Here is a 22994-nt window from a genome sequence, read left to right as displayed (position 1 = left end):
AGCAAAATAGGAAGAAAAGAAATGTATCTGGCCAAGAGGCTTGAGAAAGAGGATGGGAACTGAATGAGATGAGGAAAACTGAGAATTAATCTAAAAATACAATAGCAGAATTATTACTGGCATTAGAAACAACACAAAGCAGCCCTGCTTCAATAGGAACGGAATCAGTGATGTGGAAAGCAAACAGGAGACGTTCTCCCAAAAGGTAGAGGAGAACAAAGGGACCAAAATCAAGAGAGAGGTGGTGAAAACAAGGAAAGACAGTGAAAGAGTCGGTGCTCTTGAGAGTCTCGAAAACTGCCAGAAGGAAAGACTCACACCACAGATCAAACATGGGCAGTAAGCAATGGGCAAATTAAAAGTGAAAGGAGGGAAGATACACCCTGAGGAGACTTTTGAAAAACTGCCTCTGGCAAAGGCAGGGACAAAAGGAGTCCAATGAGAGCAGAAAGATCTCTATGTGACAAAGAGATGGTCCGGGCTGGACTGAGACCTCTCTACCAGCAGATGGTAGTGGTTCCATAAATCGACATGTGATAAAATTGCATAGAATTCCTCCTCCTCCCCATACATACACACATAGGTACACACACTGTGTGTACATATAAAAACCGGTGAAATCTGAATAAGATTTGTACTCTAGTTAATAGCATTATGCCAATGTTAATTTCTTGGTTTTGATATTACACTGCAGTTGTTTGAAGTGATATCACTGGGAAAAGCCAGTGCAGGATGCATAGGATCTCTCTATACTATCTCGGCAAATTCCCGTGCGTCTGTAATTTTTAAGACAGTAGGTCAAGGATCAAGGTCTACTAAAGAAATTTGAAAGAAAAAAGAATTATATATACCCCAGTAAGTTGCTGCTCATAGGTGAAAGCAATGAAAAGTCATTCTCTGTTATGAAAATAGTATGCAACATCAGAAGATTCAAAGCAAGAGCTAAAATATCTAAACATTTTTTCACAAATCTAGATTTTGCAAATGGGCAATCATGCTCTATAAGGCCTACGGATGAGCACTGAAACTAGCTAAGGATCATTTGGTTTCAGTAATTGTTATGGATATGATTTTAAAACCAAAAGCAAATATCTACATTTCTATGCTAAGAAGTGATGCGTGATAAGAAAAATTACAAGAATAAGAAGTTAGGCCCCAAATCTCAGAATATACCCCAAAAGCCTCTGGAAAACAGATTTAGAAAATGGAAAGTGTATCTACCAGCTAATCTCCTTACCTTACATGGGAAGCAAAAACATACATACTGTTCTATTTTTTATGTTGATACTGCTGAACACATTAAAAAAAAAAAAGACACTTAAGGGTATTGTGTGTAAGAATAAAGAATTGATATACTAGTTATAAAAATAAATACAAATAGCTTACACTTCACTGTGAAAGGCTCTAGATTAGCCAAAAGATGGTTTTTCTCATATGCTTTGTCCATCTTTTAATTTTTTAAATTAACTGTATACATAAGTGGTGCATCAAAAGAATCCAACAACTAAAGGATAGAAATGCTTTTAAATGGGCAGAATACATCAAGAAAACAAAAACACAAGATAGTAGGGATAGTGCTATCAACATCAAACAATAAAAAACCTCTGTTACCAGATATTAAAGCCAATTATAAAGCAAGTATAACTAAAAATAGTTCAGTAATGACATAGTAATCAATGGATCAAATGAACAGAAACAGAACCTAAGTGTGTAATAATAGTGTAAAAGATCATGACTATAATAAAGGTAACCTTTCAAATCAATGAGGAAGACTGTTTGAAAATAAAAGAAACAACTGGTTATTCAGAAAAAGTAGGAATTCCTTAACTGAATTCCAGTTAAGTGCAAAAATTAAAAATTAATTGAGATATAAATGTATTTATCTGTCTGAAAGGCCTTTCCAAGAAAATATTTGTGTGCTAATAATAATCCCATGCGTGCTAAGTCACCTCAGTCTAGTTTGACTCTTTGAGACACTATGGAGTTGTAGCCCACCAGGCTCCTCTGTCCATGGGATTCTCCAGGCAAGAATACTGGGGTGGGTTGCCATGCCCTCCTCCAAGGGATTTTCCCAACCCAGGGATTGAACCCATGCCTCTTAAGTCTCCAGCACTGGTAGGTAGGTTCTTTACCACTAGCACCATCTGGAAGCATGCAAATCAAATGATAAATTGAGGGAAACTATTTGTAAGGACAAACACCATCTACCTGTATGGACAAAAGACATGGTTAGATCATTTCCACACAACACCCTGCCAATTCAAACATTCATTAAAAGCATGAAAAAAACTCACTATCACCAGTAATAAAGAAGTACAGATGAAAATAACTAATAACTTGGGAGGGTAAATATGTATGACCTTTATGGAGGATAATTTGGCAACAACAAAGTAACATAAGCAAATTATACCTTTAACTATCTTTAAATTCAAGTACCACAAGCTTTAAACTTGTTCATAGATTTTTTGAGGATTCATACTAAGGAAATATGCGCATTAAGGTATCTGCTCCAAGTGTTGGGGGGGTGACAGGCAGTAAAATGCAATCAACAGAAGTGTCCACGTTTTAGAGATTTCTAGAGATCTCAAGAGAGAATTATGGGTGCCTGGCCCATGGGAATTGTTCAGTAACTATTAGACAGTGATAGCAGGAGTGGTGATATTCATCTATAATCCTGCACTTCCAGGCTCAAAATCCCTTATTTGAAACGCCTGTGGTCAAACTGTGCTTCAGAATTAAGAACTTTCTGGATGTTAAGAGACAACAGTATATTTACCTAACTAGGTCTGGGAGAGCACCTGGTAATCAATCACTGTACTATTCCTAGAGTAAAACATATATGAATATTCATTATAAGTGAGATAAACATCAGTTTAGGTCAGGTTTTGCAGTCAAATGAATTATGAAAAAACTTTCCACTTTTAGAGCTTTCTGGACTTCAGATTTTTACAAGAGGGATTGAGAAGTTGTACTTACAATAGACAAACATTAGAATATATCTAAATGTATGATAATCCACCTGCCAATGCAGGAGATGTAGGTTCAATCCCTGGGTCGGGAAGATACCCTGGAGTAGGAAATGGCAATTCACTCCAATATTCTTGCCTGGGAAATCCCATGGACAGAGGAGCCTGGAGGGCTACAGTCTATGGGGTTGCAAGGAGTCAGACATGACTGAGCACACACACAAGGGGCAGGTTACATAAATTACGATATATTCATAAGATGGAAAGCTGTATAGCTATAAAAAGTCACTTTTCCCAAAGACTATTTAATAAACTGGAAAAATGTTCATGAACAGCAGGTTAAAAAAAAAAGCAAAATAAAAAACATGATTTATGAATTCTATTTTGCAAAAGTAAATTATACAGATATTTATAATTCCAGAAAAAAAGACTACAAGGAACCATACAATGATGTTGAATTAATCATACTGACTTATGTTCTTCTTTATACTTTTCTATGTTTTCTAATCTTCTATGATAATCTGGAAAACAACCCATTAATTTTTGAACCATTTATGGTTGCTGTTCCTGTGTAGGACTAGCCTAGTTCTCATCCTAGAGGGTTAACAAGACCATCTCTGCCCTCAAGCAATCTACCAACGCATCTCTGGAGCGCTCAGGGCATTACTCAATTCTCTCCACAGTAGAATATGTTTGATTCTCTCCAGCACTTCCGGCTCCTCCGGACAAGCTGAGTCAGGCACCAGGAGTTTTTCACACCTCCACCAAACAAAACCCTGGTGACCTTGCAAGTTAGTGATAAAAATGGCATCAGTGCTGCAATAAGAACTTAATTCAGCCCATGAACTCATCTAAAGAAGCTGGAAAAAAAAAAAAAGACAAAAGCAGGGACTGTTTAAATGTGTTTGATTTTCATTCTTTTTCACTGTACTCATCAAAATGCAATCTTTAAAAAATCATGGGGGAGGAGAAGACGATCATATTTCAGTTTTTCCCAGGTGCTTCTCATGAGTAAAAAGGATGTGAACCTGAACTTGACAGACCCAGCAATGAAAAGCATTTTGTGAAGTAAATAGGAAGCTAAAAGTGATCACAGTATTGCTTCATGGAGAGGATGAGCAGGAGTCCACCTTACTTAACAGACCACGCATCAGTGTCTAACTGGGGTTCTTTGACCACTGCTTTTTTTTTCTTTTACATCTTTTTAAAAAATTAATTAATTTATTTTAATTGGAGGCTAATTACTGGCCACTGCTTTGAAGGGTTCAGCTGCATTTAGCCTGGGTGTTGAACTCCTCCCAGGTCTGGAATTCTCCAGGGATTTAATACACAGTTTGAACGCACTTTATACCAAAAGGCTATTTACCATGAACCTCAATTCCAAACGTGGGACAAAAGAGATAAATGATCCATTGACCTCCACCTAATCACCTAAAGGGACCACATGGGTTGATATTTAATCACTTACATAGATTTCAACAGTCTTTTTAAACTATTGCTGACAATAGGAGCAATCCTTGTGCAGAGCTTTTCCCACATATATAAATCACAGCCAACTGGGAGGTTAAATAAGTTAACTCTCTTAGCTTAATCCCTCAGAAAATGACTTGTCTGCAGACAAATTATCCACTGGGGATACTTTTTCATTTGTGGAGTGCTAATCCTTCCTGCCTGTTTTCTGCCACCCTCCTTTCCCTCCTCTTGACGTGAAGAGAAGGAAGATAAAGTAAATGAGCACAGTCCCCTGTTTACTCAGGACTGTGGTTAAAATAAAGACCTTCTGGGAAAGAGGTGACTTACCCTGTCCCAGCTGAAACACAGGCCCAGTTGATCAAGCTGTTTCCTCATGTGTCTGATATTACTGTGAAACAAAGGGAAGAGGGTTTGGATTTTAGAAACAGGACAGGACATAAGCAAATTACACTCTGAGATTGCGAAAAGGAGACTGGAAAAGTCTAGATGATTCAAAGGGCTTTAAGTGTTGTTTTGCTCTAGCCAAAAAATAAAAAAAGAAGTTAATCACTAAGAACCAACTAAAATATCTGCTTAGTAGAAGATAGCTAGTCTTTGGACGCTTGCAAAATCTACTAAAAACCATGACAGTCTTTGCTCCTGGGGACTGGCCTTTTCCCTGGCCATTCAGAAAGGCAACCCTTTAGATTTGTGCATGCCTGGCACATCCATATGCCTGGATCCTGCACAAATTTAGGCCAAGCATTTACAGATTTAAAAGCAGCTGAAAAAAAAATTTTAACATAAAAATTTCAGAAATCCAGGAGAAATCACACAGAGCTTTGTCAATCAAAACCTGAAAACTGAAACTCTCAAACAACTGGAAAAGAGGAGAGAAGTATATAAACTAATTTTAGCATGAAATAAGAAAATAGGAAATATTGCTTTTTCTATACAATTTTTAAATTAAAGACATTGTAACCTTTTTTTATTGAAGTATAATTTATACTGTTGTATTAGTTTTAGGCATATAGGAAAGTGATTCAGTCATACATACATATTTTTCAGATTATTTTCCATTATAGGTTATTATAAGACATTGAGTATAGTTCCCTGTGCTATACAGTAGGTCCTTGTTGCTTATCTATTTTATATACAGTAATAAATATATGTTAATCCCAAACCTCTAATTTATTCCCCCCTGCCCTCCCCTGTAAAGGTCTTCACTATAGCTCTAACGGTAAAGAACCTGCCTGCAATGCAGGAGACCTAGGTTCAACCTCTGGGTTGGGAAGATGCTCTGGAGAAGGGAATGGCAATCCACTCCAGTATTTCTGCCTGGAGAATCCCATGGACAGAGGAGCCTGGAGGGCTACAGGGCCATGGGGTCACAAAGAGAAGGACACAACTGAATGACTAACACTACCACTACGAAACCACAGATTTGTTTTCTATGTCTGTTTTTTAAACAAGTTCATTTGTACCATTTTTAAGATTCCACACATAAGTGATCTCATGATATTTGTCTCTCTATCTTACTTCAGTAAAGATGATAATCTTCAGGTTCTCTTTTTTTTTGTAGGACTAATTCATTTCTACTGTGTACCCTTTGACTTCAAGCAGACTGAAAATATGAAAAACCATGAAGTTCACTAGGTGATCTCTGATTAGCTAACAATCAGTTCAGTTCAGTAGCTCAGTCATGACAGACTCTTTGTGACCCCATGGACTATAGCATGCCAGGCCTCCCTGTCCATCACCAACTCCCGGAGTTTACTCAAACTCATGTTCATTGAGTCAGTGATGCCATTCAACCATCTCATCCTCTGTCGTCCCCTTCTCCTCCTGCCTTCAATCTTCCCCAGCATCAGGGTCTTTTCAAATGAGTCAGTTCTTCACATCAGGTGGCCAAAGTATTGGAGTTTCAGCTTCAACATCAGTCTTTCCAATGAATATTCAGGACTGATCTCCTTTAGGATGGACTGGTTGGATCTCCTTGTGGTCCAAGGGACTCTCAAGAGTCTTCTCCAACACCACAATTCAAAAGCATTAATATTCTTCGGTGCTCAGCTTTCTTTATAGTCCAACTCTCACATCCCAGTAGCCACAGGGATATTGGGATTCCTATCAATGTTCAAGAGGAGTCAGGCATCGTCACTTTTGAAGCAGTGAACTCCACGTGCCTCTCGAGGTGTCAAAGGGATGTGAGGCATTCTGTCGAAATGAGGCGGGGACCTAGGGCTTTCTCTAGGGTCTCCACAGGGGATTCATATATGACCACTGGAAAAACCATAGCCTTGACTAGGCGGACCTTTGTTGGCAAAGTAATGTCTCTGCTTTTTAATATGCTGTCTAGGTTGGTCATAACTTTCCTTCCAAGGAGTAAGCGTCTTTTAATTTCATGGCTGCAATCACCATCTGCAGTGATTTTGGAGCCTAAAAAAATAAAGTCTCTCACTGTTTCCACTGTTTCCCCATCTATTTGCCATGAAGTGATGGGACCAGATGCCATGATCTTAGTTTTCTGAATGTTGAGTTTTAAGCCAACTTTTTCACTCTCCTCTTTCACTTTCATCAAGAGGCTCTTTAGTTCTTCACTTTCTGCCATAATGGTGGTGTCATCTGCATATCTGAGGTTATTGATATTTCTCCTGGCAATCTTGATTCCAGCTTGTGCTTCATCCAGCCCAGCATTTCTCATGATATACTCTGCATATAAATTAAATAAGCAGGGTGACAATATACAGCCTTGACATACTCCTTTCCCTATTTGGAACCAGTCTGTTGTTCCATGTCCAGTTCTAACTGTTGCTTCCTGACCTGCATACAGGTTTCTCAAGAGGCAGGTCAGGTGGTCTGGTATTCCCATCTCTTTCAGAATTTTCCACAGTTTATTGTGATCCACACAGTCAAAAGCTTTGGCATAGTCAATAAAGCAGAAATAGATGTTTTTCTGGAACTCTCTTGCTTTTTTGATGATCCAGTGGATGTTGGCAATTCAATTTCTGGTTCCTCTGCCTTTTCTAAAACCAGCTTGAACATCTGGAAGTTCACACATATTGCTGAAGCCTGGCTTGGAGAATTTTGAGCATTACTTTACGAGTGTGTAAGATGACTGCAACTGTGCAGTAGTTTGACCATTCTTTGGCACTGCCTTTCTTTGGGATTGGAATGAAAACTGACCTTTTCCAGTTCTGCAGCCACTGATGAGTTTTCCAAATTTGCTGGCATATTGAGTGCAGCACTTTCACAGCATCATCTTTTAGGATATGAATTAGCTTAACTGGAATTCTGTCACCTCTACTAGCTTTGTTCATAGTGATGCTTCCTAAGGCCCACTTGACTTTGCATTCCAGGATGTCTGGCTCTAGGTGAGTGATCACACCATCATGGTTATCTGGGTCATGAAAATCTTTTTTGTACAGTTCTTCTGTGTATTCTTGCCACCTCTTCTTAATATCTTCTGCTTCTGTTAGGTCCATACCATTTCTGTCCTTTATTGAGCCCATCTTTGCATGAAATGTTCCCTTGGTATCTCTAATTTTCTTAAAGAGATCTCTAGTCTTTCCCATTCTATTATTTTCCTCTATTTCTTTGCACTGATCACTGAGGAAGGCTTTCTTATCTCTTCTTGCTATTCTTTGGAACTCTGCATTCAAATGGGTATATCTTTCCTTTTTGTTTCTCTTCTTTCACAGCTATTTGTAAGGCCTCCTCAGCCAGCCATTTTGCTTTTTTGCATTTCTTTTTCTTGGGGATGGTCTTAATCCCTGTCTCCTGTACAGTGTCATGAACCTCCATCCATAGTTCATCAGGTACTCTGTCTATCAGATCTAGTCCCTTAAATCTATTTCTCACTTCCACTGTATAATCATAAGGGATTTGATTTAGGTCATACTTGAATAGTCTAGTGGTTTTCCCCATTTTCTTCAATTTAAGTCTGAATTTGGCAATAAGGAGTTCATGATCTGAGCCACAATCAGCTCCCAGTCTTGTTTTTGCTGACTGTATAGAGCTTCTCCATCTTTGGCTGCAAAGAATATAATCAATCTGATTTTGGTGTTGACCATCTGATGATGTCCATGTGTAGAGTCTTCTCTTGTGTTGCTGGAAGAGGGTGTTTGCTATGACCAGTGCATTCTCTTGGCAAAACTCTATTAGCCTTTGCCCTGCTTCATTCTGTACTCCAAGGCCAAATTTGCCTGTTACTCCAGGTGTTTCTTGACTTCCTACTTTTGCATTCCAGTTCCCTATAATGAAAAGGACATCTTTTTTGTGTGTTAGTTCTAAAAGGTCTTGTAGGTCTTCATAGAACCGTTCAATTTCAGCTTCTTCAGAATTACTGGTCAGGGTAAAGGCTTGGATTACCATGATATGGAATGGTTTGCCTTGGAAACAAAAAGATCTTTCTGTCGTTTTTGAGATTGCCTCCAAGTGCTGCATTTTGGACTCTTCTGTTGACTATGATGGCTACTCCATTTTTTCTTAGGGATTCCTGCCCACAGTAGGAGATAAAATGGTCATCTGAGTTAGATTCACCCATTCCAGTCCATTTTAGTTTGCTGATTCCTAGAATGTCAACGTTCATCTCCTGTTTGACCACTTCCAATTTGCCTTGATTCACGGACCTAACATTCCAGGTTCCTATGCAATATTGCTCTTTACAACATCAGACCTTGCTTCTACCACCAGTCCCATCCACAACTGGATGTTATTTTTGCTTTTTATAGCAGTTGACTAAGACAGTGCTTAATCATTATCTTCCTTTACAGATAAATAACCTGAGGGGCAGAGAGGTTAAGTAATCTGCTCAAGGTGAATGGCTAGGAAGAAAGAAAGGCAGGATTTGTACCTATGTGGCCTGATTCTGGGGCCGTCTTCTTTACTGCTATGCTCTTGTGGAGAAGCTGGCAAACTTTATCTGTAAAGGCCCAGATGGCAAAAGTTTCGAGCTCCATATGAGGCATACGGTCTCTGTCACAACTACTCAATTCTGCCACTGTATCATGAAAGCAGCCATGAACAATATAGAAACAAATGGGTGTGGCTTGAGTTCTAATAAAACTTTGTTTATTAAATCTTTTGTGAAAGTCGTTCAGTCACGTCCAACTCTTTGCAACCCCATGGACTATACAATCCGTGCAATTCTCCAGGCCAGAATACTGGAGTGGGTAGCCTTTCCCTTCTCCAGGGGATCTTCCCAACCCAGAAATTGAACTGGGGTCTCCTGCATTACAGGCGGATTCTTTACCCTCTGAGCCACCAGGGAAGCCCCATCAGGCAGGGCCAAATTTAGCCTACAGAGTTTGCCAATTACTCTCCTGGGTGATATCAAATTTATACCATATTTAACCCTTTTTATTTGAATCATCATTTCCTCCTTTTTTCATCACTCTTACTACTTCAGAATTAACCATAATTGGAAAAGTGGAAACCAGGGATGAGGAAGGAAAAAGAGAAGTAGATGGTGCAGAAGATGTTTCTTTTGGGCAAAGATTAAGCCAAGGAAGGTGAAAGACAATGGGGATAGGCCTTGAACTGCCCTCTACACCTCCGAGGGGTAGGGCGAGGAATGGCTTTATGAAAGGAGCTGGAGTGAGCCCAGAGTATTGTGCTAGGTTCTAGTTCAAGTTCCTCAAGGCTTTATCAGGAGGAAGAGGGATGAGCATTGCCTGAGCACATGGAAGCCTGAGGCCACAGGGGACTCAGGCTATGTCCTCCTTAAAGAAAGCCACACCTACAATAAAGTGGCCATATATTTCCTTGTTGACGATCTGTGTTCCTCTTGCTTCAGAATGGTGAAGCCAAAAAAATTAAAATTTGCAGAGAAAATTATAAGGTGGCTTTTGGATATGGCTCAAACTATGGTCAAGAAGATGAAGAGCACTGTAGAACTTTAACAGATGTCATCCTCTCTTCCTCCTTTTTCCTTCTAAATGCAAATACTCAAAGGAAGAATAACTGTAAATAACAAAGCATCTAAATGAACATATGAATGAATAGCCAAACACTCTGTGCTATTTCTTAGATAAGAACGCAGTGTGAGAAAAAGCAAATACCAATATAGACAATCCTTTTTTATTGCTTGGCAGACTGCAGTGTTTTGTTTCCTTTGCTTTCTATTTCTCATGCACAGGTTTAAAAAAAAAAATTGTTTAAGGGTAATGTATACAAGTACTTGAATATGCTTGTAAACACATACCTTTGCGTCCAGCTTTCTGGATGTAGATTCCTCTCGATCGCAGCATTTTCGGCAGGCAATCCAAATGCATCCCAGCCCATAGGGTTGATAACCTAGCACCCAGAAAAGAAACATCAGCCAGGGCAGATTGCTAAAGTCTTTATCAGTATTCTCTGCTGGGCAGTGAGCAGGCATTCTCTCCTAACATGTCTCATCCCTTCCTGGATGATTTCAAGCTATGCTGTTGAAAGCCAGCTGGCTACCTAAGACATGAGCACAGAAGGGAATTTAGAAAGTTAAACACCAAGGTGCCAAGAGCAGTCATCATTGAGTAGGTGTTTTCGTGACTATTTTTTAGTTTCTTTTTCTTCTTGTCTGTATTGTCTGTAAGGAACCCAAACGGTTTTTCTGAAATTAGAAAGTTTCTTTCAATTTCAAAGTAGGTATATATAAAAATGTATACAGGCATTCCAAATGCTCACCTTAGATTTTCCAGTTAAGGAGCTGTGCTGTCCAATAGGGTAGCCACTAGCCACATATGGTTATATAAACTTAAATTAAAATGTAGTAAAACTTAAAATTCAGTCCCTCCATCACAATAGCCACCTTTCAAGTATATAATAAGCCACTCTGAATCACTACCTCTAAGATATTTCCATTTTCCAAAGAACCTCAGATCTTTGGAAAGGTCTGGGGATCCTCGGACCTTAGAGGTTGAAGAAACTCTTGAGATGCACTCTCCATCCCCGTTTCCTTATTTGACAGTCCAGGCAACTGGGGCCCAGAAAGAGGAAGCAGCCTCTCCAGGTGACACTAGGAGCAGTTACTTCAAGCCAGGACAGGCATTCATTTCTGCAAATGGATGACCAGTCACAGCTCAGCTGGTAGCTTTAATAGCAAGTTCTCTCAAGCTACCTTCCATGCTGTGAACAGGAATAATGGCTTGAAACACAAGCTGTGGCATCAAGGGACAGCCTCAGAAGACCTGTTTTAAATACTCAGTCCCCTACCCTCCTCTGATGCCGATTTCAGCCACACGCCACAGACACAACTTGTCCCAGAGCCAGATTTCCAAAACTTGCCTATAGGGGAGGATGGGCTGAGGAGGCTCTGGTATTTCTAGAAACAGCCCTTAATGGCCTTCTTACTTTCTCTCAAGCTCCTGGTCTGTCCACTGCCACAAGCTGGGTTTATGTGTTTGTAATCATGCGGGAACCTGAGCTTCTGTTCATACACACCTCCCAGGACAGTGATGCACACTCTGTTCATTTCCTGTTCATATCCTGATGGGACATTTTCCACCAAAGAAACAGCTCTCCTTCTCTTTTTTTTAAAAATTGTATTTATTTACTCATGGCTGTGCTGGGTCTTCGTTGCTGCTCGGCCTTTTCTCTAGTTGCGGCGAGCGGCAGGGGAGGAGCTACTCCTTGTTGCAGCACGTGGGCTGCATTGCAGTGGCCTCTCCTGTCGTGCAGCACAGGTTCCAGGGCGTGCGGCTTCAGGAATCGCAGCTCCCCGGCTCTAGAGCACAGACTCAATAGCTGTGGTGCGTGGGCTTAGCTTCCCTTGGCACGTGGGAACTTCCCAACCCAGGGACTGAACCATGTCTTTTGCATTGGCAGGTGGATTCTTTACCAGGAGTCCCTGGGGAAGCCTTCATTTTCTAAGTAACATTTCCCCTGATTATAGAAATAATGTTTATTCACTATGAAAAACCTTAATACATAGAGAAAAATATTCAGAAGAAAATAAACACCCTTAATTCTACCATATAACCATACATAACTGTTACTTGGTAAATTTATATCTAATTTTTAAAAATTCAGATCATATTATTTCCATGTGTGTTTTTTATCTCCTTTAAAAAAAAAAAAAACCCACCGTGTACCTAGGGTTTTCTTCTGTCTTTCTGTCTTATTCAAGAACTTTCTGAGATGCAAATGAGTATCACCCATGGCCATCTCTGCTCCAGGTCCATAAGCACCTACAATTCAAAGTGTCCTAAACTGGATTCATACTCGAATCCCAATCACCAGATCCGTCCTCTCCCTAGTCGCTCTTAGCAGGTGGCAGTAAGAAACAGGCACGGCCCCCCCAGTAGCAGATGCCACTTGCCTTAAAGTCATTCTTCCATTCTGTGATTATTAAATATTTTAAAACTAGGATTTTGTTCAGATGGAACAATTCCATCTCAAGAAAAAAGACCATGCATCTAAATTCACAGCCACTCTAACTCCTTTGGCTGATGGCGCTGGTTTAGTTGCTAAGTTGTGTTCAACTCTGCAACCCCATGGACGGTAGCCCGCCAGGCTCCTCTGTCCACGGGATTTCCCAGGCAAGAATACTGGAGTGGGTTGTCATTCCCTTCTCCACCCAGGGATCGAACCGGAGTTCCCCGCATTGGCAGGCAGATTCCTTACCACTGAGCCACCAGGGAAGCCCCACACCTTTGGTTAGTGAGTGGGAAATGTCAACAAAGGCTTGCTGCTCAGAAGGCTGTGGTTTTGGGGGAAGGATCCTAAACCCAAACCTGCCATTTATTGGCAGTGAGCCCTGAGGCATACCATTTTTCCTGCGTCTCAGCTATCAGCTGTGACTGAAAGCAGCCCCCTGAACTGTTGAGAATCACATGCTAAGGTGTGTGTGGCGCACCCAGCACAGTGCAGGCACCCAGGAAATGGCAGGGCTGGCTGCAAGTGGCAGCTGCTATCATCAGCTGGATCTTCAGCACCTCACAAGGTCACACATCACTGGTTCCCTTGTCCGGACCTCAGCTCTGCCGTTTGCTGCCGCTCCAGGAGGGGCTGGTTTGCCACATCCTCTGCTGTGCTTCCCAGCCCGGGAGTCTGGGAAGAGTGGATGCCCTGGACTTCCAGCCTCAGATGACATGACTCCCAGGGAATTCCCAGTGGCTAGGACTTGGCGATCTCACTGCCAAGGGTCTCGACCCTATCTGAACCCTGCCAAGGGTTCAATCCCTGGTCAGGGAACTAAGATCCCACAAGTGTGAGGCATGGTCAGAAAAAAACTCAAGAGATGACATGACCACCTCAGTCCCTGCATCCACTCTCCTGAGGTCAGTCGGAATAGGCTCCTCTTCTTTTCCTTAATTAATGCTTCTCAAATTACAAGCACAATACAGGCTTATTTTAACAAGTGAAAGGACACAGTACATGATACATAAAGGCAAAGCTGATCATCTCCCCACTCCACCCCATCCCTACTCTCAACCAGCCTTTGTGTCCTTCCCTGCTTTTCTCCTTACTAAATGCAGACACACAGACATATGCACACATATAGGAGCTATGCACACATATAGGAGCTGGCTGGTTTATTTTTATGGAAATAGAACCTACTATAAACCATTTAATAACCTGTTTTTTTTTTTTTTTCATTTAACATGCCATGGACATCTGCAAAAAATATGTAAGTATATATGTTTGTGTGTATACGTGTCTTTTTAAAAAAAATTTAACATTCCCTAGGAATATCTAATTCTATGTAGTTTTAGGAAGTTGTCAAAATATAACCCAATCCAGTGCATCTTTCAGACCTCCCCCACCCGTCTTCTAAGAATATGCTCCTCCTCCAACTTCATATCATCCTGCTGCGGACAGTCACAAAACCTATCCCTCTGGCCACGGAGAAAGCAGCTGGTGGAGCTGTCTGAGAAAATACAGCTGGGTGTGTGGACACACACAGAAATGGGAGGTGGACAGAGACTAGGGGTGATGATCTGCTTCAAGGACCTGGGCCCAATTCCCAGTAGGCCCCGTTCCTACTACATCTCCTCTGGTTCTGTGAGTTATACCAGGATCTGTCAAAAACACACAAAACCTCCTTGTTTGGTTAAACTGGTCTCATCTGGGTTACAGTCCCTGGGAGCCAAGAATTCTGACTAAAACACACACCTTGTAGCATACAGCTTTCTCTGGAGTATTGCTTAACCCACAGATGAAAAACGTTTCCTGCACAGATTTTTCTCTCTCTTTAATTTCCAAGAGTTAAATAATAATAATAATGGAAACCCCACTTTGGGGATTTGTGTTTGATTACTAGAAAGTTCTGCAACGCTTCCATGGACAACACTAGAACACAGCTTCCAGATGTGCTATAATTCTCCTGGGGCTAGAGACAGTGCTACTTTGCTGGCAGAATAATGTAACTGTTGTGTAACCATGCTCCACAAGAAAAGGGAAAACTTAGTTATCACTTGGTTTCTTCTTAGGGACTGCCAAAATGGCAGCAGTTCAATGTTTCTGCCCATTAACATGCTGCCAGGTTACCATCCATATTTTTAAACAAAGTCAATACAGAGACAGTCAAAAAATCAGTCTGGATTTACATAATATACTTACTCATTTCTATTTTTGTTTTCAGATGAAATGAACATGAAAAGATAAATTCTTAGCTCACATGTTACCCCAGCTGTCTATGAAAATAAAAATTTGAAAAATCTTAAAACTTCTTAATTATTTCATAGTCTTACCAAAAAGTCACAATAAACAAATGTCTGCCCTAGAATATAGACTGTGGGGAGTCAGGATAGTCCCTTTCCATCATGGCTGGGCACCAGAACTAGTGTCCTTGTGAGCCAAGCCTTCAGGAGACAAGAAAGGGTCCCGCCCATTCTACACCATGGATTTCCCAGACACCCAGCGACAAAGGGCAGAACTCACTCTTGTGCCGCAAGATGATTCACTATTGTCCAGAGGAAACAAAGTAAAGGCCGTGACTAGATTTTGAAATACCAAAGACTGTCCCACATCCCCAGGCAGCAGGTTTTATTTGCTGGTCAAATTGTTGTTGTTTGGTCGCTAAGTCATGTCCGACTCTGTGACCCCATGAAGTGCAGTACGCCAGGCTTCCCTGTTCTTCACCATTTCCCAGAGTTTGCTCAAATTCCTGTCCATTGAGTGGATGATGCCATCCAACCATCTCACCCTCTGTCGCTCCCTTCTCCTCCTGCCCTCAATCTTCCCCAGCATCAGGGTCATACTGTTACAGTTCATTTACTGAAAAGACACCATGTCAGTGCTGTCTGTGCCCACCTTGTTCACCTCTTGGTCTCTTCTACATCATCCAGATCAAATACCCCCATTCGGGATATATCATGCCCACTTTCTTGTCTGTGGTTTCTCTATGGGCAAAACCATCCAAAACGTTCACTGGAGGAACTCTAAACTTTCCTTTGGGGTTGTAAAATCCCTATTTTTTTCTATCACCATAACCTGGTTTAATCCTTGGTTTAGTTCCACAAGTAACTACATCTATAGCTCACATATGCCAACTAGACAATTTAACCTAAAAACAAACAACAACAACCACCCCCCCTAACGTCTGGATTTCTATTTTAGCACCACCTGAGCCTCTCAATCCCCCAGGTGTTAACCTCTTCTTGGATGAGTGCTTTCAGCAGAAAGGGGATCAAGAAGTCCTGGCAGCTATAACTTGAAAATGCATAAAATAAAAGCCATCACTTTCAGCTGTTCTTCTAACAAATGCTCTAACTATTTCAAATTGAGTGAGAAGCCAAGGGGCACAGGGGAAACAACACAGAAATTAGATGGGTGGTACACTGACCCCACTTCTAGACTGAAGGAACAAAGGGAGGAAGCAGAGAGAACTGAACCCGAAGGCTGAGATCAGTTGCAGAAGCTTTTGAAACAGACAGGTCTGGCCAAATGGAGCTGGATTAATGGAGATGTTAAGAGGGGAGAGAGAGAGAAATTCCCTGGCTGCTTCTTTCCTCTTACCCTACAATCTTGCCAAATTCTTCTTGTCCAAAACTATTCAGAGGTCAGCTGACACCAGAGCTTGGGAAACATGGCCTGCAGAGTTCTGGTTCTGCCCTTCTGCCATACAAAGCAAGTCAGGAGACGGGTCTGACGGCAAACTGGTCAGAAGCCAGCACAGGAGCACCGGCAGGACTGCAAATTTACAGGGACTGGGGATATAAAAGGGGAGATGGGGCCAGCTACTGATGAGGGGCAGACACAGGGGTCAGAGTCCTGGCAAGTGGACCAGTGCTGGCTGGGAAGCGAGGCCTGGAAGCCGGGGTGAGGCCAGCCTCTGGTGAGGACCCAGTCACGTGACGACGGCTCACCCCACAGGAACCTCCTGCCTCCCGCTGGGCAGAGCCGTGGGCAGCTCAGGGGTGGCGGCTACAGGTGACGATGCACAGACGAGGCTCCGGAGGGACGTACCCTAGAACACGACAGGGAGCAGTGTCCAGAAGGGCCTGGGAGGGAGTGAGTAATCAAGGGGGACTGCAGCCTTACCCATGCTATATTTCTCCTTTTTAAAGGGGAGAATATGAGTCGATCATTGTAAAAGAGCCTGAAGCTGGGAAAGATTGAGGTCAGGAGGAGAAGGGGACGACAGAGGATGCGATGGCTGGATGGCATCACTGACTCGGTGGACGTGAGTCTGAGCGAGCTCCACGAGATAATGGAGGACACAGGGGCATGGTCTGCTACAGTCCACGGGGTGGCAAAGAGTTGGACACGACTAAGTGACTGAACAACAACAACAACATACGGAATTTTACGTGCGGTTTTAAAATGCTTTTCCTAAGAAGGAAGAAACGAATAGGCAAAAGTACAGCTCTTCCTCCAACACAGGAAGGAAGATCAAGCAGAGTCAAGAAGACTTTGGACGTAGAAGGGAAGGAAGTGGGGCAGCCCGTTGCCCTCCCAAAGACAGAAAAGTACTAATTCCCCAGGAATGACCAGCTTTCTCTCCCTTTCATTACAAAACAAAACTTTAAATTTGAAACCAATTCAGCTTCTAATTGAAAGCAACCATGGTTACTGCTTCTCACAAAAATTGCTATTTTCAGAGTGCTGTGGTTTTTCTGGAGGAGATGCAACGCTTCATTTCCAAGAAATGAGAAATGCAATATTTAATTTTGTATAGCAAGTTTAATAACCCAACATTATTACAGGTTAGGGATCAAAAATCCAGCAAACGCTTCAGAGTAAAACAATTCAAATGACAGTACCTAGGCCCCAAACAGAAGACCTCCTCTGGGAATGTGGAGGCAGATAAATCAGCCAGTTTTCCAATCAAAATACTAGACCTGCAATTCATTTTCCCTTTCAAATTACATTTGAGAGGATAAACTCTGGAAATCCACTCTCTACTTTCAGATGCTACAGAGATTAGAAAATTTGAAAACAAAATGCCATGTGATGCACTCTCTGGGCACTTCACAAACACTTGCTGACCGATTGGCCGACTGAGAACTGATGCAATGCATGTCATGCCTCAATTGCTAAGAAACTCCTCTCCCTCCCTGATATTTGTGGGGAATTGCATTACGACCATGTGGCCGCCAGGCCCGCAGCCTCCCACTCCACAGTGAACAGCAAAAAGGCCCAGACCCGCAGCCTTCCCCTCCACAGTGAACAGCAAAAAGGCCCAGGCAGAAGACCACTTGTGCAGTACCCTGTGGAGTTCTGCCTGAGACAAATTAGTCCAAGTCCTACTCTGGGAGAGGGACGTGGCAGCTTGACGTTTTAATTGCCCTGCTTCTGGACCAAAAGGTGCTGAGGAGACCAGCTGAGGTGGGAGGTAGGTAATTTTATTTTCTAACCATCTGTGCATACAACATATGAAAACACAACAAATCACCATATGGTGCTAAGCTTCAAATATGTCATCAGACATTGTATGAGTTTAAGAAGACTGACTGGGGCTTCCCTGGTGGCTCAGTGGTAAAGAAGCTGCCTGCCAATGCAGGGGACACGGGTTAGACCCCCGATTCAGGAAGATCCCACATGCAACTAAGCCCATGCGCCGCAGCTTCTGAGCCTGCGCTCTAGAGTCTGCACACCGCACCTACTGAGCCCGTGTGCTGCAACGACTGAAGCCCGTGTGCCTCGAGCCCGTGTTCTGCAACAGGATAAGTCATCGCAGTAAGAAGCCCGCACACCACAACTAGAGCACAGCCCGCGCAGCAGCAGAGACCCGGCACAGCCAGAAATAAAAACATAAATAAATACACATGACTGAAAGTGTGGTCTTTTCTAATTCCTGAAAGAGAATAATTTATCTCTGACTTCAAGTGGCTCCTGCTTAAACATCCAAACCTCAGAACTACCTTATTACTGCTATTAATTAGGTTATACTGGAAAATTGCATTATGGTTTTTAAAGAGTTTTCTTACTGATCATCTCACATGAACCTTGCAACATATCCGAGGTGGAGGGTAGGCAGGCCTGGCGTGCCACAGTTCATGGTGTCGCAAAGAGTCGGACACGACTGAGCGACTGAACTGAACTGAACAATGTGTCAGCCTGGATGGGAGGGATGTTTGGGGCAGCACAGGTACATATATATATATATATATGTATAGCTGAATCCCTTTGCTGTTCACCTGAAACTACTACAACATTGTTTGCTAATCAGCCATACTCCACAACACAAAATAAAAGTTAAAAAAAAAAGAAAGAACTCCTACGGTATGAACAATAAGAACAATATACAAAGACAAACAACCCCAGTGGAACTTGGCAAAAACTGTGAGCAAGCCAATCAGAGAAGAAACTTAAATAGATACCAAACATGAGAAAGCATCTCAGCTTCGCTGGGACACTGTTCAGGAAAATGTAAATTAAAAACACAATTAGATGTCATTTCCTATGTATCAAATTAGCAAGGATTAAAAAGTCTAACATTAATAAGTGTTATCAAGGAGGTAGGGCAGTAAGAAATGCCATTCATTGCTGGCAGGAATATAAACTGGCACCAAAATTTTGGAAAGCAATTTGGCAAGATGCATTTATGCTGAGGTTATACACACTCTGTGACCCAGTGATGCCACCTCTCCCACAACCTAACAGTGAGGTGCAAGGATGTTCACTGGAACAGAAATCTGTAACAACCTAAATCTCTACTAATGTGAAAATGGGTAATTAAATATGCCATAATTACACAGTACTTATAATAGATGAACTCTAGAGATAGACTAAATCTTGAAACAAAATAGTGAAAAACATGCAGAATATTAAGAGCTTTCACATAAAATTTAAAACACAAATACTATACACAAGTGTGGGTGTATCCATAAACAATCTATAGAAACACAGCATAAAAACATGAAGGCAAAAATAATACAGTATGTTTTTAACTGAAGGATTGGAATCTGACTGTAGAGAGGCACAACTGTGTCTGTAACATTAAAAGAAAAAGCTGAGGCTAGCAAGATTAAACATTAATATCTATTACATGAGGATGGCAGGTCTGAATATTTATGACAATGTTCTTTGGACGTCTGTGTTGGAAATGTGTATTAATTTCTTACAGCGTCATATTTAAACTGAAAAGGATTGAGACTGCCTAAGGAAAGTGGACAGAAATAAAAAGGAAGGCAGTCTAGAACAGAACATGAGGTAAGGTATACAAAACTCTTATAAAACACAAAATAAAATGGACAAGAGGGGGTGGTGCAGGGAGGCCCACGAGGAGTGATGTATGTGTACACACTGTTGTCGCACAGGAGAAATTAACGTAACACTGTGAAGCAATTAGACTCCAATTTAAAAGATAGATCTAAAGTTTTAATAAATAAAATGGACACACACACACAAAAGAAACTCAGAAGATCTGAACAGCCCTATATCCATTAAAGAAATAGAAATGTCATTTTAAAACTTCCCACAAAGAAAATGTTAGGTCAAGATACCATCACTGGTGAATGCTATTCAACAATAAAGCTAGAAATAACACCAGTAACGCACAGTACTTTCAGAAAATGGGAAGAAGGGAACACTTTCTAGCTTGTTTTATGAGGCCAGCATAACCCTGATATTAAATACAAAGACACTACAAGAAACAAAAAAAAATAATTACAGGGCAGTGGCCTTCAGGCACACAGGGATATTAACAAATGAATACAGCAATACAGACACAAAAGTACATCATGACCAAATCAACTTTATCCTAGGAACACAAGGGTGCTTTGATATTAAAAACCAATCTACATAATATATCACATTAACAGACTAAAGGAGAAAAATCATGCATTGTCTCAACGGATGCAGAAAGGTATAGTAAAAAAATGAATATCCATTCATGAGAAAAATTCTCAGCAAACTAGGAATACAGGGACAACCTCGTTTCACTGTACTCTGCTTTACTGCATTTCACAGATACTGTGCTTTTTACAAACTGAAGGCTCGTGGCAATCCTGCGCTGAGCAAGTCAATCGGCAGCACTTTCCGACAGTACTATTTTTTAATTAAGGTATGTACATTTTTTTAGAACACATAATGTTACTGCACACAACAGACCACAGTATAATGTAAAAATTACTTTTAAATGCACTGGGACCAAAATTTCACATGATTCGCTTTATTGCAACATATGCTTTATTGCAGTGGTCTGGGACTAAACCCACACTATCGCCGAGGTCTGCCTGTACAGAACTTTCCAACTGGATAAGAGGATGCAGAGACGGAGCAGAGCAGGAAAAGCCCGTGGAGCAAACTGAGAGGAAGAGAGCAAGATGTGGGGTCTCGTGCCGAGAGCACAGCCTTTCACGGAGTGGGGGAACGTGGTCCACTGCATGACATGCCGCTGAGGTGAGAAAGGATGAGGACAGACACATCCAGGGAGGTCACTGGTGGCGTAGGAGACTGTAGGCTTGGCGCAGAGGTCAGCCCACCTTTTACTTCCCATCTGCTGTTCCTAGCATGCCTCAGAATGACTCCCATACCTCCATTCAAGAATTATGCAAATCAGGGCTTCCCTGGTGGCTCAGCAGTAAAGAAACCACCTGCCAATGCAGGAGACACAGGTTCAATTCCTGGTCCAGGAAGATCCCATATGCCATGGAGCAACTAAGCCCATGTGCCACAACTACTGAGCCTGCACACTGCAACAACTGAAACTGTGCGCCCGAGAGCCTGCGCTCCACAAGAGAAGCCACTGCACTGGGAAGCTGGCGCGCCATAACAGAGCAGCACTACTCACTGCAACTAGAGAAAAAAGCCCACGCGGGAAGAAAAGACTCAGCACAGCAAAGAAGAACAACTCAACAAGTGAGAGAAGAAGGCTTACTGACAGACTTTGAACCTAAGATTCCAGTCCTGCTCTAGAGTACAGTAGAAAGGCCAGTGTTTCGAACAAAGTTGGTGCCCAAGGACTATGTACCTAATGAATTAATCAATACACATGTCAGATGCTCTTACTCCAGATCAGATATTCCTTCCCTCCTTAGAGTCAGGATCATTGAGATCTGACCTGCACCCAACCCTGCTCTATCCCTGGGACTAATCCTGACATTGGGAGAGAAGGATTTTAAAACAGCAGGAAGTTCAACAGGCTTTCACAAGGTTGACCATCTCTGTTGACAGAGGTTTGTGTCTTTTCTGCCACGATAACTTAGAAATGGCAGGGCAAATCTTTCACCATATTTGGCAGTTATTTTGGGGATGATCTGACTTAAATATGGGCTATGAAAATTAACAAGAAATTAATCTCAGGAGAACCTGCAGAATACCCTCCCGCTCCACAGACAGTTTATCATCTTAAAGAGAGCAACTGAAACAGGAATGCAGGGAACCCGAGGTGCCTGCTGGTCACTAAGATACCATAAACCAAATAACACAGGGTGATCTTAGGCACCAACCGAGTCACAGGATAGACGATACAAATAGCAGGCAATGTCTGGATGCTTCTCAAAAGGCAAATCCATGCAGTGGGCAGAAGAGAGTACACAGTCATTTATTAAATGAATTAGATTAATTTCATTTATTACGTGATTTCCCAGAGCAGGGCTTCCCTGGTGGCTCAGGCAGTGAAGAATCTGTCTGCAATGCGGGAGACCCAGGTTCAATCCCTGGGTCAGGAAGATCCCCCCAAGAAGGGCATTTATACTGATCTGACTTACTTACAAAATAACCATTTGTGGCTGTTCAGTCAACAAACTGTGTCCAACTCTTTGAGACCCCATGGACTGCAGCACACTGGGCTTCCCTGTCCTTCACTATCTCCCAGTTTGCTCAAATTCATGTCCCTTGAGTCGGTGTTGCTATCTAACCAACTCATCCTCTGCAGCAACCTTCTCATTTTGGCCTCAATCTTTCCCAGCATCAGGGTCTTTTTCAATGAGTCAGCTCTTTGCATCAAGTGGCCAAACTATTGGAGCTTCAGCTTCAGCTTCAGTCCTTCCAATGAATATTCAAGGTTGATTTCCTTTAGGATTGACTGATTTGATTTCCTTGCAGTCCAAGGGACTCTTAAGAATCTTCTCCAACACCACAGTTTGAAAGCATCAATTCTTCAGTACTCAGCCTTATTTATGGTTCAACTCTCACATCCATATGTAACTACTGGAAAAACTACAGCTTTGACTATATAGATCTTTTGTTGGCAAAGTGATGTCTCTG

General features: G+C 41.8%; 1 protein-coding gene across 4 annotated transcripts in view; it reads right to left on the bottom strand.

Moving 5' to 3' along the window:
• Positions 1-22994, bottom strand: part of LARS2 (leucyl-tRNA synthetase 2, mitochondrial) — a 258562-nt gene that overhangs the window by 106911 nt on the left and 128657 nt on the right. For all 4 annotated transcript variants that reach the window (XM_070463340.1, XM_070463342.1, XM_070463341.1 and 1 more), the window contains 2 exons: positions 10621-10712; positions 4767-4827 (listed from right to left, as the gene is read on the bottom strand). In XM_070463340.1, the coding sequence (XP_070319441.1) occupies positions 4767-4827; positions 10621-10712 (153 nt within the window). The remainder of the gene's footprint in view (positions 1-4766; positions 4828-10620; positions 10713-22994) is intronic.

The sequence above is a fragment of the Odocoileus virginianus genome, unplaced genomic scaffold (assembly GCF_023699985.2).
Source record: "Odocoileus virginianus isolate 20LAN1187 ecotype Illinois unplaced genomic scaffold, Ovbor_1.2 Unplaced_Contig_2, whole genome shotgun sequence".
In the NCBI taxonomy this organism is placed as follows: domain Eukaryota; kingdom Metazoa; phylum Chordata; class Mammalia; order Artiodactyla; family Cervidae; genus Odocoileus; species Odocoileus virginianus.
Note: the sequence above shows the minus strand (reverse complement) of the source record. Positions and strands in the feature narration are given on the sequence as shown.